A 19634-nucleotide genomic window follows, 5' to 3' on the forward strand; every position below is an offset into this window, starting at 1 on the left:
AGTCCTGCAACAAATGTTTGTGGCGAATGTGTGCATGACTTAACTGTCAATCATATTGCAATTCGTTCTAAATAACACCACATCAGTCATTTTGGTCCCAGTGAGAACAGTACGTAGTAACTGGATCTCCTTGTATGTTTTTGACGCTATAGCAGCATGTAATTAGGGAGTAGCTTCTTTCTCATTCATGCAGGAAGAGAGTGCCAAGTGTGAGCTCCAAACGTGGTCGGTCACATTCTGAAATGTTTGGCTTGCTTGGAACTTCACCACAGGGACACCGTGTTCCTCTGCAATAATCGTTTCACATATAATGAAATTGCAGAATTTCAGCTGCTATTAACTGAATTTGGCAAAAACGTACACGACTCGACACCGGGTGTAATTAGCGTACATTAATTCATTTATTTTCTGAACTGCTTATCTAAGGTTGCATCTGGGATAGCCTCCGGCGTGCTGGAGGCTATCCCAGATGTCTTTGGGAAGAAGGCAGGGTACATCCTGAACTGGTCGCCAGCCTTGAAGAATTAGCCTTGAACCTTTTTATTATCATTTTGTCCTTACAATGACACACTTGAATGTAGCATGTTGTGTTTTTGTAAAATAGAACAAAAACTAAAGAAAAAAAAACAAATGGAAGGGAATATAAATCTGAAAAGTGTGGTGCACATTTATATTCACCCACCTATACTCTGATATACCTAAATACCTAATGAATAAATAAAAGTCCACCCATGTGTATAGTGTAATTTACTCTCAGTAAAAATACACCTACTAACACAGTGGTTCGGTGAGTCCGGGGTTTGGCGGAGGTCAAGACATACACCCAACTCAATTGTTGCGTGATGAAACGCCCCACATGGCCATCATTGGCTGATAATGCTACAATTGCTTGGCCTGTCTGAGCTGCAAGGAATTTGGTGCGCTCAGTACTCAACGTTTGACTGTTGCTCTGGTACATTGTGTGATTTCTTTATTATTGTAATGACTTCCTAACTATGTCGTGCAAAACAGGAAAGTGGTCAGACGAATATGTGCAATATGAATTCACATGTATAATTGAACGTGTGGAGCTCCACATGTTTCAATTCTGCACCTTTGCTGTTTTCATTGTATCTGTTTCCCTGCGCGGTTCCATCTTAAGACAATAGCAGGGGTTGTTTTAAAGTGCTTCCATTTTCAAAGAACAGCGAGGGGCACTTTGAGCCGTTTTAGTTGGTAAATGTGTTCATGCTTTTTTTTTTTTTTTTTTTATTACCTATGACGATGAAGACATTTTCATAAGTTGCAGTGATTGGTCAAAACAAAAGTTTGGTAGGTGTGCACAAATTGCCACATCGCCCAATCACCTCTAAGTATTATGCTGAATGTCCCGCCTTTCCCAAACAGATCACGTTGAAGCAGATCCAGATTGATAATGAGTGATTCACATTATCTAACTAGCTCCTGCCAGGTTATTCGTTTGACGTATCTTAGCCAATTTGCAAAGGTTTGGAGATGCTAGAGATGGCCCCAAAACCTTCAGAACTTTCTATTTTCAAAGGGTTGGCATCTTAGAAAAGCTTGCTAAATACAGAACGTGACAAGAACATATGATGGCGATGCCAATATTTATTTATTTTTTTGACAATTTCCAATGTCAGAGAATTCTATGCACAAAATGCATAGAAAAATAATTAAATGCTGAGAATGAACAAACACTGCACAAGTTGATAAACTAGATAAGGAATAAATATAACACAGCAGAGTCATTTCTAAATAAAAATTCATGACATCAGTGCTGGAAGCAACAGAAACTGTTTAAGCCATGCCAGCTGGAGTTGCGTCACAAGTAACCCCAGCAAATATGTATGTGCCTTTGATCTTTTGGACAGTAGACTAGTTTGTTGACTATAAATATCTGGGAATGCAATGGTGTTCTATATTTGTAGTGTGCATATGCACTTGATTAATACTAAAACTTGGATTAAGCAGAAAATGTAAGCGGTTCGATAGCTTTCCACACACTTGAATGGCATGAAGGGAAAAGAGATGAGAAGAGCGCATCACGGTCATTTAGGACATTGGTAAACTCATTAGTAAATTCCAAATATTAGTTATTATTGTTAAAAGTATTTTTTTTTAAACAAATAACTGTAGTTTTAGTACATTGCACATCTAAGGTAAAAGTTTGTTTTTTTTTCTCCCCTAAAAGAGGTTCCATCATCATTTGTACGTGTGCATGGTCTGAGGAGGTTCTACATTTTTTCGCACAATACACACAATTTCAAGTTTGAAGATACTGATGAATCACAGATTTGAGCATGCACATTGCACTGTTAGCTACACATACATCCAGCGCTACAATGGAATGGTTTAGACCAAAGAATATTCATGTGTTAGAATGGCCCAGTCAAAGTCGACACCTAAATCCCATTGAGCATCTGTGGCAAGACTTGAAAATTGTTGTCCACATGTGCTCACCATCCAATCTGTCTTAACTTGAGCTTTTTGCAAAGAAGAATGGGCACAAATTTCAGTGTCAAGATGTGCAAAGCCGGTAGAGACTTACCCTAAAAGATTTGAGCTGCTGCAGCAAAAGGTCGCTGTACAAAGTATTGGTGTAGGGGACTGAATACAAATGCACTCCACATTTTTTTAATTGTTTAAAATTTTGAAAACCTTTCCATTCCACTTTACAAAGTGTGCTACTTTGTGTTGGTCATACACACGTAAAATCGGAAGAAAAACAAAACAAAACAACAAAAAAACTTATTTTACATTTGTGGTGGTAAGGAAGCAAAATGGGAAAAAATTCAAGGGGTATTGACCATTTTCTCAAAGCACTGTATCCACCGGATCTTCACTTCCAACATGGCAGACAAACAAATGTGATTGAAAACTATCTATCTGAATATCTATTACTTGTTACAAATATACTGTACATACAAGCAATTCATTTCAACAGGTTGTGATTGTTTGTTGCTAATTATATCTTGATCATTTTACAAATGTGCTTCTAAGACTGCTAATTTGTGTTTAAAATACATTACATTTACCAATTAGGGTAAAAGTAAAACAATATTTCAGGTTATTTTCAAGCTATTTTAAGGTGAACTTACATATTTTTGTGTGAAGTCTATAAATTTGCCCTATAAGGATCTAATATGGGACAATTAGGGGAGGGGAGGGTGTAATAATTATACATGAATTGAGATGAAGGCAGCTAAATAAAAAAAAATATAAGTGAAAGTGAGTATATTCTTTGCTGTTGAAGGCTGTCAGCGTTTCAAATGTTCAAAAGCAGAAGAAAAAAAAAACAAGCTTGAGGGTATTTTTGTGAGTTCATCAAAGTGGTTTCGACAGGCTTCAGAAGCAGAAGAAAGCACAACCAAATTGAGGAGGCAAAACAAAACTCTCTTTGGGCTGTTATGTGGTTTGTTACAAGCCGGCAATATTAATTGCAATGGACAGTTATCTGTTGCAGCAGTGTGAATTGTGCACTGGTAAACACTTATAAAAACTCCCCTTCCTAGTCATTATGACATTATTATCATTATACTTTTTGTGCATATGACACACACTAAACGTGTGGTTTGTCATACCTGACAGAGGTCCAGTTTTTGTGAGATAAGCTTGGCATCGCAATCTTCACTGGGCCTTATGTGTGGCAGCAGGGTGTAAACTTCAAGCAGCAGAGCGAGCGCTGCGGCATGCTCGCCCTCCTTCAGTTTTCTCTGCGCTTGAATCAACAAGCCCTCAGCTCTGCTCACCTAATAACACACACAGGATGGAGCACAAGAACACTGAATGTAGAGTCCCATTTGAATCAAGGTGGCCTTTTTGTGTGAGGGCATGGAGTTGGCATTTTGTGGCTTCTCCCCGGCTAGTTGACTTCATCCATGACAGACTGCATTATCTTAAATGTTGGTTTAAAAAAAAACAAAAAAAAAACAAAAAAACAAAAACAAAAAAAAACGTTGCTAGGTTACCTGAAGTCTCTATGGGGTATATGCCACAGAAGAGGCGGGACGTGATTTTGCACAACAGTTTATTTCCGGTCCGAGTTGCGAACGCGGAACCGAGGACACAAAGTCGGAAGCACCATTATTTTTGCAGCCCGCACGCCGCAAACCGAACCGGAATCAAACTGTTGTGCAAAAAACAGTCCCGCCTCTTCTGTGCCATATACCCCATTACAAAACCTTAGGGATGTTCGATATTACACCCCCCCCCCCTTTTTTTTCCCCCAGATACCAGTACGAGTACTCAATTCTTTAGTCGATACAGATACCAATACCACTAGTGTTTTTGATACCTAAAATTTCTCCCCAAAAACAATGTCTATATGTAATTATATATATATGTATATGTATATATATATATATATATATATATATATATATATATGTACAAACACAGAGTTGTCCCCTTCAATTGCTTTATGTCAATTTTTCCTCTTTCCCAAACTCAGAGGGTCATCAAGTGGACCCATTTTGATGATGTATGACATCAAAATGGCCGTGACGATGGAGCTGTGGAGGATCCTGGAAGAATCCTTCCAGGTGTGCTTGAAGGTGGGACAGAGAAGGTAGCAAAAAGTGCATTACATTCCAGGGGGATACCTTCAAAGGGAGAAACTCGTACTTTGTAGTTAAGATTTCAAACATTATCTTTTGTGAATTCGCTGCTGGAACTCTGACACAGTAGTCAACATTCACCATCTTTTTGCGACAAACAGCATGCTGGACATGGTACAAACAGGAATGCCTTACGTCATTGAGGCTGAGTTTGTTCACAGGCACTCTGAGGATGTTGCCAAGGCAACCCAGAGCCTCAGTCCACAGCAGCTCCACAAAGACGGCCACGTCTTGTGACAAAACTCCGATGTTCAGCTTTTCGTCCAGCAGCAGCTGCCAGTTGAACAAGGTATGTATCAATCAGCAGCATAATAGTGACAGAGACGATTTGCTGGGCGTTTGAGTAACCCTGTGACATTTGCAAGACTCTTTCAGACTGTGTCGGCACATCCGCGGCACCGTGCGTGGCATCAACCTATTGATGCGTGAATGCTACTCAAGTGTGCGACAACCATTTATTCCTGTGGAGCCTAGTCATACTTCTTAGGAAAGCACTTTTAGCACGAGTGCTCAGTAAAATATGCCAATGTGAAGCATGGTTCTACTTTACAATAAGATTACCACAATGAAGGGTGAGAGTTTGTTTTTCCTAAATTGCTATCACGCATATTGATTAAAATGTATCATATTTAAACACACCTTAAATATACCTAACAATAAGACAACCAATATCAAACAGCCGTGAACCTATTACTTGTCCTTTTGTTAGTTTGGGAACATTTTTGGGGGTATGTATATAATTAAAAATTTGGGGGTGACATTAACTTTTAAATAGACCTGCATTGCCAGGTCAATAGACATGAAACCAAAGAACCTATGTAGCAAATATTATGTTGCAGCATGCCAACTGCATTTAAGCTGGACAATAATTGCTATGAACTTATTTGCTCCCCAAAACATAGAAATATGTTCTATTTTAAATGTTTAAAGTGTCCCAATAACGTATTTATAATTTTTTTTTGTTTTTTTTTATGCTAGAGTATACAGAAGGCTTTGATGCAGCCTTTGAACTGCAGAGAACGAGTGAAACAATGGTAGTAATTACAAAAACGGCCAGCAGGTGGCAGCAGCGTATAAGAGATCAACCAGGGCCATGTTGCAAACAAGCTGATATCCTTACAGTTCTAAACACATTTGTGAGTAATGATCAAACTAATTGCTGCAAATCGGAAACAGATGGAACTATACATTTTTTTCCTGATGAAAGAAGAGACTCTAATCTTTCTTTTGGTAGGTTCCATGTTTTTGTAGCAATAGAATAGAATATTCTGTGGGCCTTGCAAAATCAGTCAAAATCCAGGAAAACAGCCATGAACGAAGGGGTTTGCTTCAGTGAAAATGGCTGGGAGTCAATGAGTTAATTATTTCCTGCCCTAAACAAATCTTTTGCTGCAAAATCCAAAACAAAAATGGCCATGCAGACAAAATCGTTTCTCACATTACAATTGATTAAACTTGGAAACTTGATGTGGGTTGTATCTATGGGGCTTCACAAAACAAGAATGACAAATTGCATCATTAAGACAATTAGGAGCCCGACTAGGTAATGGACACAGTTTTGTTTGGGGCAGCGTTTGTGTCCCCTCACAATAAATTTTATGTTGCCTCATAATGTTGCCTGTATTACCTCTGATCCACAGAGGAAGCTTGAACTGTTTTATGGTATAATAATCTTTTATGTCTCACTGGCACCCTCTTGAGACTAATTGGTCGCTACTGTTTTCATAATGACTTGAATATTTGTGTTTTAAGTTGTGAGGTGGGGGTGTACAACCTGTTGCAGGGGGTACGAGCCAAAGATCTGCTTCTGCGAGGGAAGGATGGGACATGGGCTCAGACCTGAAGCCAGCAGGCGGTCAGTCAGTCTCTGGAAGACCTCCACAGCCTCCTCTGAGGTCGATGGGAATGCCATCATATCACTTGGTAGCAAGCGCTGTTAGCACAATAACAAGTATATGTGACCAGTATTTCAATACAATTTGAGAAGACTACTGTAATTTGAGTTACAGGCTGCCAGTTGCGAATCACGCGGTACTGCTGCCTCTTCTTTCCTTTGGCACTTTGCAACTCCAACACACACCAATCTCTGTCACACTAAACAGACAAGTACATTAGAGCACATTATTACCTCTGACAAGTAAGGCACAAAAGATATGGCGAATCAGTCACCTTATGAAAGAAGGAATACTTGGCCACATTGAAGTCATCCGGATATGCTGGAAGATCTTCATCCTGTTGTGTATAAATCCTGCGAAAATCCACAGCAGAAGTGCAAAGATAAGTATTTTCATTGAATTCATTCAGGAGTCCATTCTGAGGGAGCTTTAGTGTGATAAGTCTGGTAGTCTATAGCAGATGGCAGCGATGTGCAAGTTGAGAGTACAGTCCTCATATAGAGAGGCTTTATGTAACACAACAACCATGACATTTATATTCATTTTGCAAAAGCATATTGTTCAGAGTGCTATACACAAAGTTAAATACTTTCCTTTGTGGAGTTTGTAGATACGTTCTCCCATTGCTTCCGTGGTATATCTCCCGTATTCCAAAAAGAGGAATTTTAGATTCACTGAAGGCTGGCTAGCATCTCTTTAATTGCAAAGTACCTAGCTGCACGACGCTTCGACTGCGACTCAGAAGTCGTTCTCATGCCGCCATCTTGAAGTGCATCTCAATTGTCTTAATCGAGGCACCAGTATTTATGAAGTTCCAAGGACTAGCTAAAATTGAGGAAGCAATGGCATTTCCTTTGTGGTCTTTTCGCTCATTGACTCATAAGTGCAGGAGCAGGAAAATTCAATAGTTTATCCATCTGTCCATTTTCTAGAATGAGTTTAGGGTTATGGGTGTGCTGGAGCCCAGCTGACGAAGCAATAGGCAGGTTGCATCCTGGACTGGTTGCCAGTCAATTTTGGCATTCCTTGATTGTGATGTGGAGCTTAAATATACATATTTTCCAGAGTCCCTGCTTTATTTTGGACTGTATTTATGACTGAAATATACACCGGTAATTACAATGTAATGAAAGCCTGTAAGTCATTTTGTCAACTGCTTTTGGCCTTATCAAGAGAACAAAAACCTTTTGATAATAATAACACAATACATATGCAACATATCACCACTGTATAAATATTTTGTCACTACAAAACGCAGGGCGAGCAAGCGAAGTGGAGAAGCCAACTCAACATTGGAGTTGTGAAGGATCATATTTGACATTAATTTAACTGCAAGCACAAAGCATACATTGGACATATGTGGTGACAGTAACTTAGGCAACAAAGCAATTACAGTTTTCATGAAATTATGTCATTGAGGAACGACCAATTCCCCAAACATTTGTCCTTTCTCCATCCCTTATTGTTGATGGGATTGCTGTGAATAAGTGATGGGCATCTGGCAGCCCGTGTGGCCCCCAACCACACTTAGAGTGGCCTCTTGATTGATTAAAAAAAAACAAAAACAAAAAACTATATATATTTTCTTTTAAAAATCCTAAAAGATTCTCAAGAAATGCATTCATTATGTTTATATATGAACAACAGGGTAAAATGAGGACAAATTTCTCAAAGAAAATAAACTTGACAAAATCTTAAAAAAAAGAAAGAAAAACACACGGACGCACGCATACCCCCCCACACAACCACGGGAAGAAAAAAAAATCTGTGAATATGCGAATCTGCAGGTGGCGAACTGTGAGTACCGCAAGTTGTACTATCTGGAATATCATCATTCATCATTAAATGGCAGACATAGCTTAAATATTTTTTTTGCGATTTGAAATTATATGCCGGACAAACGTACCTCAGTACCTCAAAAATAACATTTTTTTTTAATAACTTTCCTACAGGTAATTTAAAATACTTAGGTGTTAAAATTTCACCTAAGTTAACTGAATTAACTTCTTTAAATTTTTCACCATTATTGGATAGAATCCATAGTGACCTGGAGCGCTGGAATAATCTTCCAATCTCTTTAATAGGACGGATAGCTACTATAAAAATGAAAGTTTTACCAAAGATTAATTATTTATTTTCAATGATTCCATTTAAACCTACGTCTAACTGGTTCCAATCGCTGGACTCTGCTATCATAAAATTCTATTGGAATAAAAAAAAAGCCAAAATTAGTCTATCTACTCTTCAGGAAAGTAAATCTAAAGGAGGTTTAGAGGCACCAAACTTTATGTACTATTATTTAGCTAATCAACTACAATATCTTGTGCTATGGACACAACCCAACAGAGATACTAACTGTTGGTTGGAATTGGAGCAGAAGGATTGTAATAATCTTAGACTGTCAGATTTACTCTTTATTACAAAATCAATAAGACGACATAATTGTTTTAAAAACCCAATGATAGCCGCCACCCTGACTGCCTGGTGGAAGGCATTAGAAATTACAAACTCCCAATTGGCGCCCTGTGGGCTCTCTCCCATTTGGCATAACCCCGACTTTCAACTTAATAATCAGTCGTTCCATTTAAGCTTATGGGAGCAGAAAGGAATTACACACCTTCATCATCTTTTCTCAGATAATAAGTTTATATCGTATACAAACTTGGTCCAGAAATATGAAATAAAAAAGGGAAATTTCTTACATTATCTGCAAGGTAAAAATATGGTTAAGAAACAAATCCCAACACTTCAGGATACGCTCCAACTGCCTGTCTTAGCTAAAGATATTATAAAGCTTTCTCCAACAACAATAAAGAAAATATAAAAAATATATAAGTTATTTTTATACACAAATAAAACGTATTTACCGACTTTAAAATGGGAAAAAGACTTGTCTATAGTTCCGGAACCAGACTTTTGGACCCAAATCTGTGAAAATGTATTTAAAATGACCAAACAGACAAATTTGCAACTTATCCAATATAAGATACTTCATAGAACATATATTACACAATATATGATGAAAAAAATGGGACTCTCTGACTCCGACATTTGTCTCCAGTGCTCACAAAACACTGCCGATACTTATCTTCATGCTTTATGGTCATGTACTCCAGTGCTGCATTTCTGGACTAAAATCTTGGAAAAGCTCGCTGCTATATTAAACTGTAGGCTTCCTTTATCTCCAAGATTGTGTTTACTAGGTGACTTAACAATAACTGAGCTACCATGTAAACAATCTCAATCTATATTTATAGCCCTTACAATTGCTAAAAAAATAATCCTTGTCAATTGGAAAAATACAATCTCTAAATATCGACCACTGGTTAAACTTACTAATAAATTATATCTCAATGGAAAAAATCTCTGCCTTAAATAAAAATCAAGTATCAAGATTTAAACAAATATGGTCTATGTACATAGAATATTTTAATCTCAATTTGGCAACTTAATCCTGCCAAGATTCTGCCTGTTAACGAGAGCCACCACATCGTTACAACTTCTGTTTTCGCTGCTTCTGTATTTGGTATTTTGTATCTGATTGTTTTTATTTTTATATAGTCAGGAACCTAGTTGCTGCTAGTGGGCTCGAGCATACCACACTATACGACACTATACTCATTAACTCCTTAAGATTTATTTCTAGTGGGCACTAAGCATCAACACTTGGTGTTACTGCATGCTAATTAGTCAATTTTCTTGACGCCGTCCCCTGTGGTCGGGCGGGGGTGGTTCCGCCCCCACCGTTGTCTGCTCGGTAGCGGTTGCGTCTTGGCCGCTCCCTGGGCCCCCTGTGGGGTGCGGTGTTGGGGTGCTTCCCCTGGTGCCCGGGGCGGTGCCGTCCCGGCGCGGTCGGCTGCTCCGTGCCCGGCGGCGCGACTCGGGGTGGGTGGGCCTCCGGTGTGCCCCGTGGTTCCCTCTCCCCTCCCCCTTCCTCCCCCCCGTCGCCTCTCCCTCCTCGCCTCCTCCCGCCCATCCTCCTCTGCCTCCCGGTCCCTTTTCCCTTGTCGCCCCCCCTCCCCCCTCCTGCCCTGCAGCCGCCCTTTCGCCTTCTTGTCGTCTTCTCCCCGCTTCCCCCCCCCCCTTCCCTGTATGCCCTGCGGCCCCTCCCCCTCCCTCTCCCTGGGCCTGGGGCTCCCTCCCTGGCCCGGGCGTCGGGCTCCGGGCGGGGGTTTGAGGCCTGCCCCACTCCGGTAGAACTCCTGGCGCCCCGGGCGGGCTCCCGTGGCCGGTGGGCTGTCCGGTAGCCCTGCTGCGCTGGCTGTCCGCCCATTGTGGTGCCGGGTGGATGAGGTGGGGGGCGGGTGGGGGTGGGGGGGTTGGGGGGCGGGCGTGCCACCTACACCCGCCGGGTTGGGTGAGGCACTTCACGTCCAAGGGGAGGGGTGAGTTGGGGCGGGGAGCCATCAGAGGGGATGGACTGCAGTGCCTGGCAGCGCTGTGGTCCCCCCCATTTGTATCCCTGCCCCACCACTTTGTCCCTCCATTCCCTTTTTTAATGCACCACACATATACATATTCATTTCTTTGGGGGGGATACGGGTGTGTCGGAGTAGGGAAATTTTTTTCCCTCTGCTCCGACTCAACTGCTCCCAATTTTAATGCACCACACGCACACACTTGTATATACACTGGGTGGGGCCACATTCACGGTGTAAGGGTAGAGCTCGCCAGTCGGCGAGCTGGCGGACTCAGTAACAGGGTTAGGTGTCACTAGTACTCTGGCGTGACGACCGGGGCCTCTCCCCACCGGGCTCGGTGTTCTGGTGTTCCGCCTTCTCCCCTGGTGCTTCCTCCTCTGCTTCCCCCCTCCCGCCGCTGTGCTACTCTCGCGCGGCTGGAGGTGGGGTGGGCACATCTTCCCTCTCTGCGCTGCTGCCCGGTGCCGGTTTCCGGGGGGGGGGGGGGGGGGTTGGCGGCCATCGGGGGGGAGGGCGGCTTGTTTGGGGGGGGGTGGAGGTATGGGTGGGTGGGGGGTTGGGTGTTGGGGGTCGGGGTGTGTTCGGGGGTTTGGGGGTCGGGGGTGGTGGGGCCTGGGTCGTGGTGGGTGGCGGGTTTGGGTGGGGTGCGGGGGGGTCGTGGGGGGGGTGGGGGCTGGGGACCGGTGGGGCGCTGTGGGGGCCCGCTGGGCCTCGTTCTGCGGCCTTGGGCTCGGGGGTGTGGGCCGGGGCTGGGGCGGGGGTGTTCCGGGCGTCTGGGTCGGCTCGCCGACCGATGTCCGCTCGGGTGGCTTGGGGGTGGCCTTGGTGCTGCCGCGGCCTGGGGATTTCGGGGACCGCGGTTGACGGCTTCTTTCTTTGGTGGTGGTCCTTATGCATGCCAGATCCGTCGCACCAGCATCTACTGAAACTCAACAGAAATAGCCTCTCCCTCCCACAGCCCCTTGAATCAGTTGGTGCTGGTGTCTGTGGTTCTCACTTTGCTCTATCTATCCTTCCCTCCTTCCTCTCTTTAGTTTTTCCTCTGGTCACTTGAGATCTTAATTTATTAGAAGTATGAGGTTTCTGGGGTTGGCATAAGACTCTGGTTTTGTAACCACGTAGGAGGGGTCTTGTTGGTGCTGGACTTCACTTTGATGGATTGGATGTACTGGCTTCTATGGATCTCTCTCTGCCTTATCGATCCTTCCCTCCTTCCTCTCTTTAGTTTTTCCTCTGGTCTCTTGAGATCTCGCCAAATTTGCTGGAATTTAGAGGCTTCTGGGGTTGGCGTAAGACTTTGATTTTGTAATCATGGGGAAGGCAGGAAGTGTTTGGTCGGTGCTGGATTTCACTTTGATTTTCCTTTCTTTTCTCTTTATTTCTTTTTTTTCTGACCTTTTCTCTGGTCTCCTGACCATTTAAACCTCACGACTCTGGCAAGATTCTGAAGTACCTGGTTAAGGCGAAGGGTAATGGGATATTTATAAGGCTTTAGGTGAATGAATGAGTATAAATTTATACGTATTTGCACGCACGCACGCACGCGCACGCACGCACACATACACACAAAAAAAAAAAAAAAAAAAAAAAAAAACATTTTGAGTGAGATGGTTTTTGTGGAAAAAAATGCACAAAATGAGTTGGTTTCATGTTCAGCAGTTTTGCGTCGCTGTTTCATGGTAACTTATTGGAAGAGAGATATTTGCACTGGAAAGAAATGATAGTATGTGGTTATTTTTTGTATGTTTTTACAGTTTTTGACAATTGCTAAAACAATTTTGCAAACTAGGGTTGTTTCATCAAAATAATTAACACAATTCACAAAATCACACACCCGAACTGCAAAACCCCTCACAGATCCTCCAAAATGAAGCACTGCAACCAAAACCTCATATAGCTTTGCCAAAATCAAACCATGTACCAAGTGGCACACACGTCATTCATGACACCAGATTTATGTCTCATCAACTGCACACTGCTGGTCACTGTCATCTTTAGCATGCTTTGCCATAATACACACACACACACACATATATATATATATATATATTTGGGCTGCACGATATTCGAAAAACATGCGATATGTGATATACTTGCTGAACATAGCGATATCGATATTATTGCGATATTTAACATTTACCTAAGGAAATTACATTTTTATTACCTAATGAAAGAAAAACATTTTTCATGGGGCAAAATAAGCAACCTTCATGTAATCTTAGTTAATTAATTGTAATTATGTCTTGATAATTTTCAACTATTGAATGGCGATGCACATTTTAGTTAGCATCTGACTGGTCAAATTCATATAAAAAGCATAAAATTCCATATAAAACTTTTTGCGTGCCTTTGCGATATGCATATTGCAAGGGCCAATATCGTGATATCGATATTTTTTCGATATATTGTGCAGCCCTAATATATATATATATATATATATATATATATATATATATATATATATATATATATATATATATATATATATATATATATTAGGGGTGTGAATTGCCTAGTACCTGACGATTCGATTCGTATCACGATTCACAGGTCACGATTCGATACCGATTAATCCCGATACGAATTTATAAGTCGATTGTTGCGATTTTTTTTCATTCAAATTTAGAAAATACTAATCAGTAAGCTTGTAGAGTGTAAGATTTATATGAAAATGTATTATTTATTTATCTGAAATTTCAGTCTTATAGAGGTTGTAATCTGTTTCATGTTTGAACAGCATTAAAATAAAATATTAAGGCTTAATGTTCCGTTCATATAACATTCTTCCATGCTCAAGGTGTGAATCCTGAAGTCAGACGTTTTGTTGAATATTTTTCCATTAAAAATGGAATTTTAAAAATCGATTCACACACACAAAAAAAAAAAAAAAAAAAAAGGCAATGATGATAAGACGTTGAATCGGTAAGACTACCGAATGAACAATTCTGAGCTCTTAAAAAATTAAATAAATAAATAAATAATCGATTTTTTTTATTGAATCGATTCGAGAATCGCGCGATGTAGTATCGCGATATATCGCCGAATCGATTTTTTTAACACCCCTAATATATATATATATATATATATATATATATATATATATATATATATATATATATATATATATGTATATATATAAATAATTTAAATTTACTTTTTTTTTATTTTTCACAAGTCAGTGCAACATATGCACAGCACATATGTTTACATTGGAGTAAATAAATGCTCACGAAACAGTAAACTGAGAGATTTTTTTTTCCTGCAATTTTTTATCTATCTATCTATCTATCTATCTATCTATAAGAGAGGAACCAAAAATTGGGCAGTCTCTCGCATCGCATTGTCAGCCCATGGTTGATGATGACATGATCAACTAAGGTTACTTTGATTTCATTTGAAAGTTGCTGTCTTGCCCTCTACCATCTCACCCCTACCCTCTCACTACACTCACATCAAAGCTGGGATAGGCTCCAGATTACCCACAACCTAAGCGAGTTCTGAGAATTCTATCCAATAATGAAAAGAAAAAAAACAACACAAAAAAAACCTGGCATTTTGGTGTTAAAACAGGCACATTATCTTCCTCACCATGTAATATTTGAAACAGAAGAACATTTCATCTACAGTGGCTCTACGTGCCTCTTCGCAATTGCTTTCAACTCAAACGGTCCATGGCTTCAAAGCTGGCTTAGATTGCTGGTAGGAAAGGCAGTGAAGAGAACCAGGGAGCGGCGCTACAAGACTAGAGGTTGATTGTGCCGTGTTACTGGTCTCTTTACCTAACTATATCCTGATAATCCAACACTTTGTTGTGTCGAGGCATGATACACACCTGCACAGTGTCTTTTCAATCTTTTGTGGAGGGGAGGCTTCATCCTTGGAAGGCTTGATAACATCTCCACTCGCTGCAAAAGAGAAAAGCAGTCAGACACCCCCCCCACACACACACACAGTTAGTCATATGACACAGCAATGTCATCTGCTGTGTAACAGCCAGGACAACGAGGGAATCCACACCCATGACAATCTACCAAAGAAAACTGGCAGAATGCCCCGACACATGCACCTGATGTGAAAACTCACAATTTGTTTGCGGCTCGAGTTTGCTGCTAGAAACCTTTGCCTGACCCCGAGCCGTCTGTGTCGAGTTGAGTGAACCTGATGCAGACGCATTATCAACAGGCCCATACATTAGCCAAGAGAGAGCACAACTCTTTGATTCGTGTCGGCGCCACGAGCATTTGAAGGCCGTGATCGACAAGAGCCAAGAGTCGCTTGGCTGGAACTGGGTGGGTGTTGGATCTGATTCAATCAGTCTGCACTGTGTAAACAGAGGAGAGTGCACATGCTGCATTGGCTGTTTTTCCATTAGTCCTCACGTCTGCACCTCATATTTATGGCACTCTATCTGCACCGCTCGTGGGCATATATCAAGGTGGGATTTGTGCAAGCAAAACCTAAATCTTTTACAGTTTTTTCCCCCCTCCTACACGCACAAACTATATATTCAACCCTGCAGCTGCCTTTCTCCTGTTGATTCCAAACTAGGGATGGGAGATACTTGTCTCAAAAGAAAAACCCAGATTTTTTTTTTTTTATCCAAAATCTGATTCCCAAATGTAATCGATTTCCCCCACCCCTATTCAATACATAGATTAAATCAAAGATTATTCAAACTTGAAGAAATGGGCCCTTTGAAAACAACCTTTTATACATGTTAATAAATCATTTTAAAAGTTCAACATAAATGATCATTTTGCGATTATTATAAAACAACAAAACAGTCCTTATACATATAAAAAGGCCCTGCTTCTCACCAAAAGTACCAGAACCTTTGATCCTGAAAATGTAATCAAAATCTTGCATACAATATACAGGACTAGGTAAATGCCTGGTAGGTTGCCTTGTTTTAATAAGGAAAACCTGTGTACAACATGAAGCTTTACGCATGCTCAGCTACATGATGCAAACACTGAAAAAAAATCCTCTCTGATGGGGCACTTGGAAATATAGCGGTATTTCCAGCCTATCTATCTATCTATCTATCGATGGATGTATGGCTGTATGGATGTATGGATGTATGGATGGATGGATGGTTTCATGCTGTTGTAACATTTGGTGAACTTCCAAACCCTCTTATTGTAAAGTTACACCAACGGAAGCAGTCGAGTGAGAATTAATATGCTGGGACTTAATTAATGAAATATACATAAACATAACACAGATGAATGTGTAGCTCAATGATAAGCTATTTGACAGACTGTAACTATTTCATCAAACCAGCTGCACCCACCAATGAAGTGGTACGGTATGTGGATAATGAAACGGGCAACTTGATTTTGACAATGTTCGTCACGATCGACTCAGTGATTGCCATTCATCGAGTTTCTTTCATGTCAACCCCCCGAAAAACTGCCAATTTGATTCCACTCATGCCAGTTTCTTAGCAGAAGTTTCTCCTTTCGTGTCGTGCACAGAGCAATATTTGCTATCACGTGTCTCAATTTCAAATGCTGAAATAATTTGGTAGTGCTACTTGCTTTAGTTTGAACATTTTCTAAACATACCTTGCAGCAGACTGTCACTTGTTATTTGATGCTGCAAAACCAATTCCAAATAACTGACTGCCTCTTCAGTAAAGTAGCTCCTCTCAGTTCGTTGCCATAGCGCCAGTATAAAGAGTGCACGTCACCAGGCTGGTAGCCAGTAATTGATGGGGGAGGGGGGAATCTATTTTTTTGGAGGGAGGAAAAATAATCAATATAACCCCCCAAAATGTACTGGATATACAGGGTGTCCCCCCAAAAATATATATGTAGACACTTCAAATAATTGTATCCTATGTGTTTATTGCGTTTTATTTTTAACATGTAAAAGAATTTACAAACATCCTTCAATTGTTTTGCCACCGCCTGTTCTCAAACTGATGTCCAGTCTGGTCCAGACACTGTGGACAACACAGAGCGATGGAATAGCACACATCATGAAACCAGACCTCACACCACTAGACTTCTTTTCATGGGGATAGCTTAAAGACAAAGGGCCAAATCCACTAAGAATGAGCTGCATCCGCTAACATGGTTAAAAATTGCTCTACATCTGCACCAGCAGCTGTTTTACGTCCTATTCACGAAGGATATTGCTGTAATGATATACCAGCGCAAACACGCCCACAAAGTTTGACAGCTGGGAGCAAATTTGCGACTGATTTACCACACATGGCAATGGATTTACGCCAAGAATATGTCAGCTTAGTAATAGTTGCGAGAAAGATGAAATTATCACAAAGTGAGCTTGGACGGAAGAAGTGGAGCAGCATTTTCCTCATTTAGTACTATGAGGCTGTAGTATATATATATATTAAGAGTGTAACGGTATACTTGGGTGTATTAATACGTTTCGGTACGGCATGTTCGGTTCGGCCCACTTGCGTACCGTTCCTCGTGTATTTTTCCCTCATTAAGTTTATGCGCCGGGGAGCTAAAGCTAGTAAGCAAGGTTTCACACAGATGTTTTTGACTGGTGGGGAGAGCAATGCACTGTCTGACGAAAATGAAAGTAGAAGAAGAAGCAGCAGCAGAAGAAGAAGAAGAAGAAGAAGAAGCAGCAGCAGAAGAAGTTGTTGAGTGTCGCCGCCACTCACCAGCTGTTCGCAGATAAGGCACAGACGAGGAGACAGAACATCGCATCACACAAATAGTGTCTACATGGCAAAAACATATAAGCCGGAGCTCGAAGGTCCCTCCCATACACTGCGGTCTCCTGTGTGGGAACATTTTGGCTTTCCAGTTAAAACTGCCGATGGTCAAAGGTGAGTGGATAAAGCCAAAGTTGTTTGCCGACATTGCTACACGGAGATCGGCGGCTATGTTGCAGGCAGCACGTCAAACATGCTAACTCATTTAAAACGACATCACCCGACTGTGAATGTCTTGTCGACAAGAAAGAAAGGTAGCTTAGTACAACCAAAGATAGCTACGGCATTTCAACAGCCTTTTGCTAATAATTCAGATCGGGCCAAAGCAATAACACACGGAATTGGTGTTTTTATAGCAACGGGATTACGGCCATACTCAGTTGTTGAATGCGGAGGCTTTAAATATTTGCTCAAAGTTCTGGAGCCCCGTTACAACATCCCTTCACGTCCGCACTTCAGTCAAAAAGTTATACCCGCACTTTATGACAAAACTAAAGCAAATGTTGCCAACGAGCTGTCGAGTGTGTCCGCTGTGTCACTCACCGCAGATGGATGGACATCGCGTGCGACAGAGAGCTATTTAACTCTCACAGCGCATTACATTGCACCAGAGTGGAAGATGGAGAGTTACGTTTTGCAAACCCGAGCTGTTTATGATCAACACACGAGCACAAACCTGGCGGAACACCTGAAGGAGGCAGTGCAAGAATGGAAGCTGGAGAGACCTGGGACCACAATACCTGTCACGACTGACAATGCCAAGAACATCATCAACGCAGTAAAAGAAGCAGGACTGGGTCCTCAGATTGCCTGTTTTGCACATACAATAAATTTAGCATCCCAAAAAGCAACAGCCATCAATCAAGTGTCCAGATTATTGGGGAAAGTCAGAAAGGTGGTCACTTTTTTCCACAAAAGCACCACAGCTGCCCACATCCTGAAGAATAAGCAAGAAATGCTTAATATTCCACATCATGCACTCATTCAGGATGTTCCCACCCGCTGGAATTCCAGCTACGACATGCTGGAACGATACCTAGAACAGCAAGCGGCAATATATTCAGCACTAACTGAAAAAACTCAAAAATAAAAACATTTACACACTCAATGATGAGGAAGTTGCTGTGGCAGAGGAACTTATTGAAATACTTAAACCTATAAAAACCATCACAACACTAATGAGCACTGAAACAAGAGCTTCAGTCTCGATGATACTCCCCTTGAAAGCCACTGTCCTCCGTTCCATGGTACCAAAGCAAGAAGACAGCCCAACAGTGAAAGAGGTCAAGTTAGCAATCACGGCAAATCTGCAAGAGAGATACTTTGTGTGCTATGATTTTTTGCACAAGTGCACCGCTCTGGACCCAAGGTTTAAACCCCTGCCACATATAGAAGATGCTGAACGAGAGAGGATATTTGATGACCTCATGACAGAAATGAATGCAAGACAGGAGGAGGTATTGTAGTCTACTATGAGCTAAGTATTTTTTTATTCGCTATGAGAATATTAATTTACAAAAGTTGCCTTTTTTTCTGCAGGATGAGGATTTCACTGAGATGACAGCTGGCTCTTCATCTCCAGGGACATCATCCACCTCATCACCTCCAGCAAAGAAGTCTGTAATGACTGAACTCTTTGGTGAACTTTTCCAGGGTCAGGGGGTGAGTGGAAAGCCAAACCTTTTGGAGCAGGTCAAAGAAGAGGTATTCAAGTACCGAGCTTCAGGGTGCCTGTCCCTTGAAGCTGACCCTCTTCTTTGGTGGAAAGGCAATGAGTCCACATACCCACATATTGCAAAATTAGCAAAGCGCTACCTCTCAATTCCAGCTACCTCGGTTGCTAGTGAACGGGTTTTCTCCACTGCTGGAGATATTGTCACCGCAACAAGATCAGTCGTTTCTGCAGAAAATGTGGATATGTTAGTCTTTTTAGCCAAAAACTTTAAACTTGAATTGTGAGATTTTTTTTTTTTCGTGATAAAGACGAGTGTATGACAACTTCAAG

General features: G+C 41.3%; 1 protein-coding gene across 1 annotated transcript in view; it reads right to left on the bottom strand.

Moving 5' to 3' along the window:
- The window catches only part of parp4 (poly (ADP-ribose) polymerase family, member 4), an 83741-nt gene that overhangs the window by 44467 nt on the left and 19640 nt on the right, over positions 1-19634 (bottom strand). The window contains exons 4-9 of the mRNA XM_077536366.1: positions 14765-14837; positions 6786-6864; positions 6624-6710; positions 6391-6549; positions 4752-4889; positions 3582-3749 (exon numbers count right to left, since the gene is read on the bottom strand). Of these exons, the coding sequence (XP_077392492.1) occupies positions 3582-3749; positions 4752-4889; positions 6391-6549; positions 6624-6710; positions 6786-6864; positions 14765-14837 (704 nt within the window). The remainder of the gene's footprint in view (positions 1-3581; positions 3750-4751; positions 4890-6390; positions 6550-6623; positions 6711-6785; positions 6865-14764; positions 14838-19634) is intronic.

This window comes from Festucalex cinctus, chromosome 11, assembly GCF_051991245.1.
Source record: "Festucalex cinctus isolate MCC-2025b chromosome 11, RoL_Fcin_1.0, whole genome shotgun sequence".
In the NCBI taxonomy this organism is placed as follows: domain Eukaryota; kingdom Metazoa; phylum Chordata; class Actinopteri; order Syngnathiformes; family Syngnathidae; genus Festucalex; species Festucalex cinctus.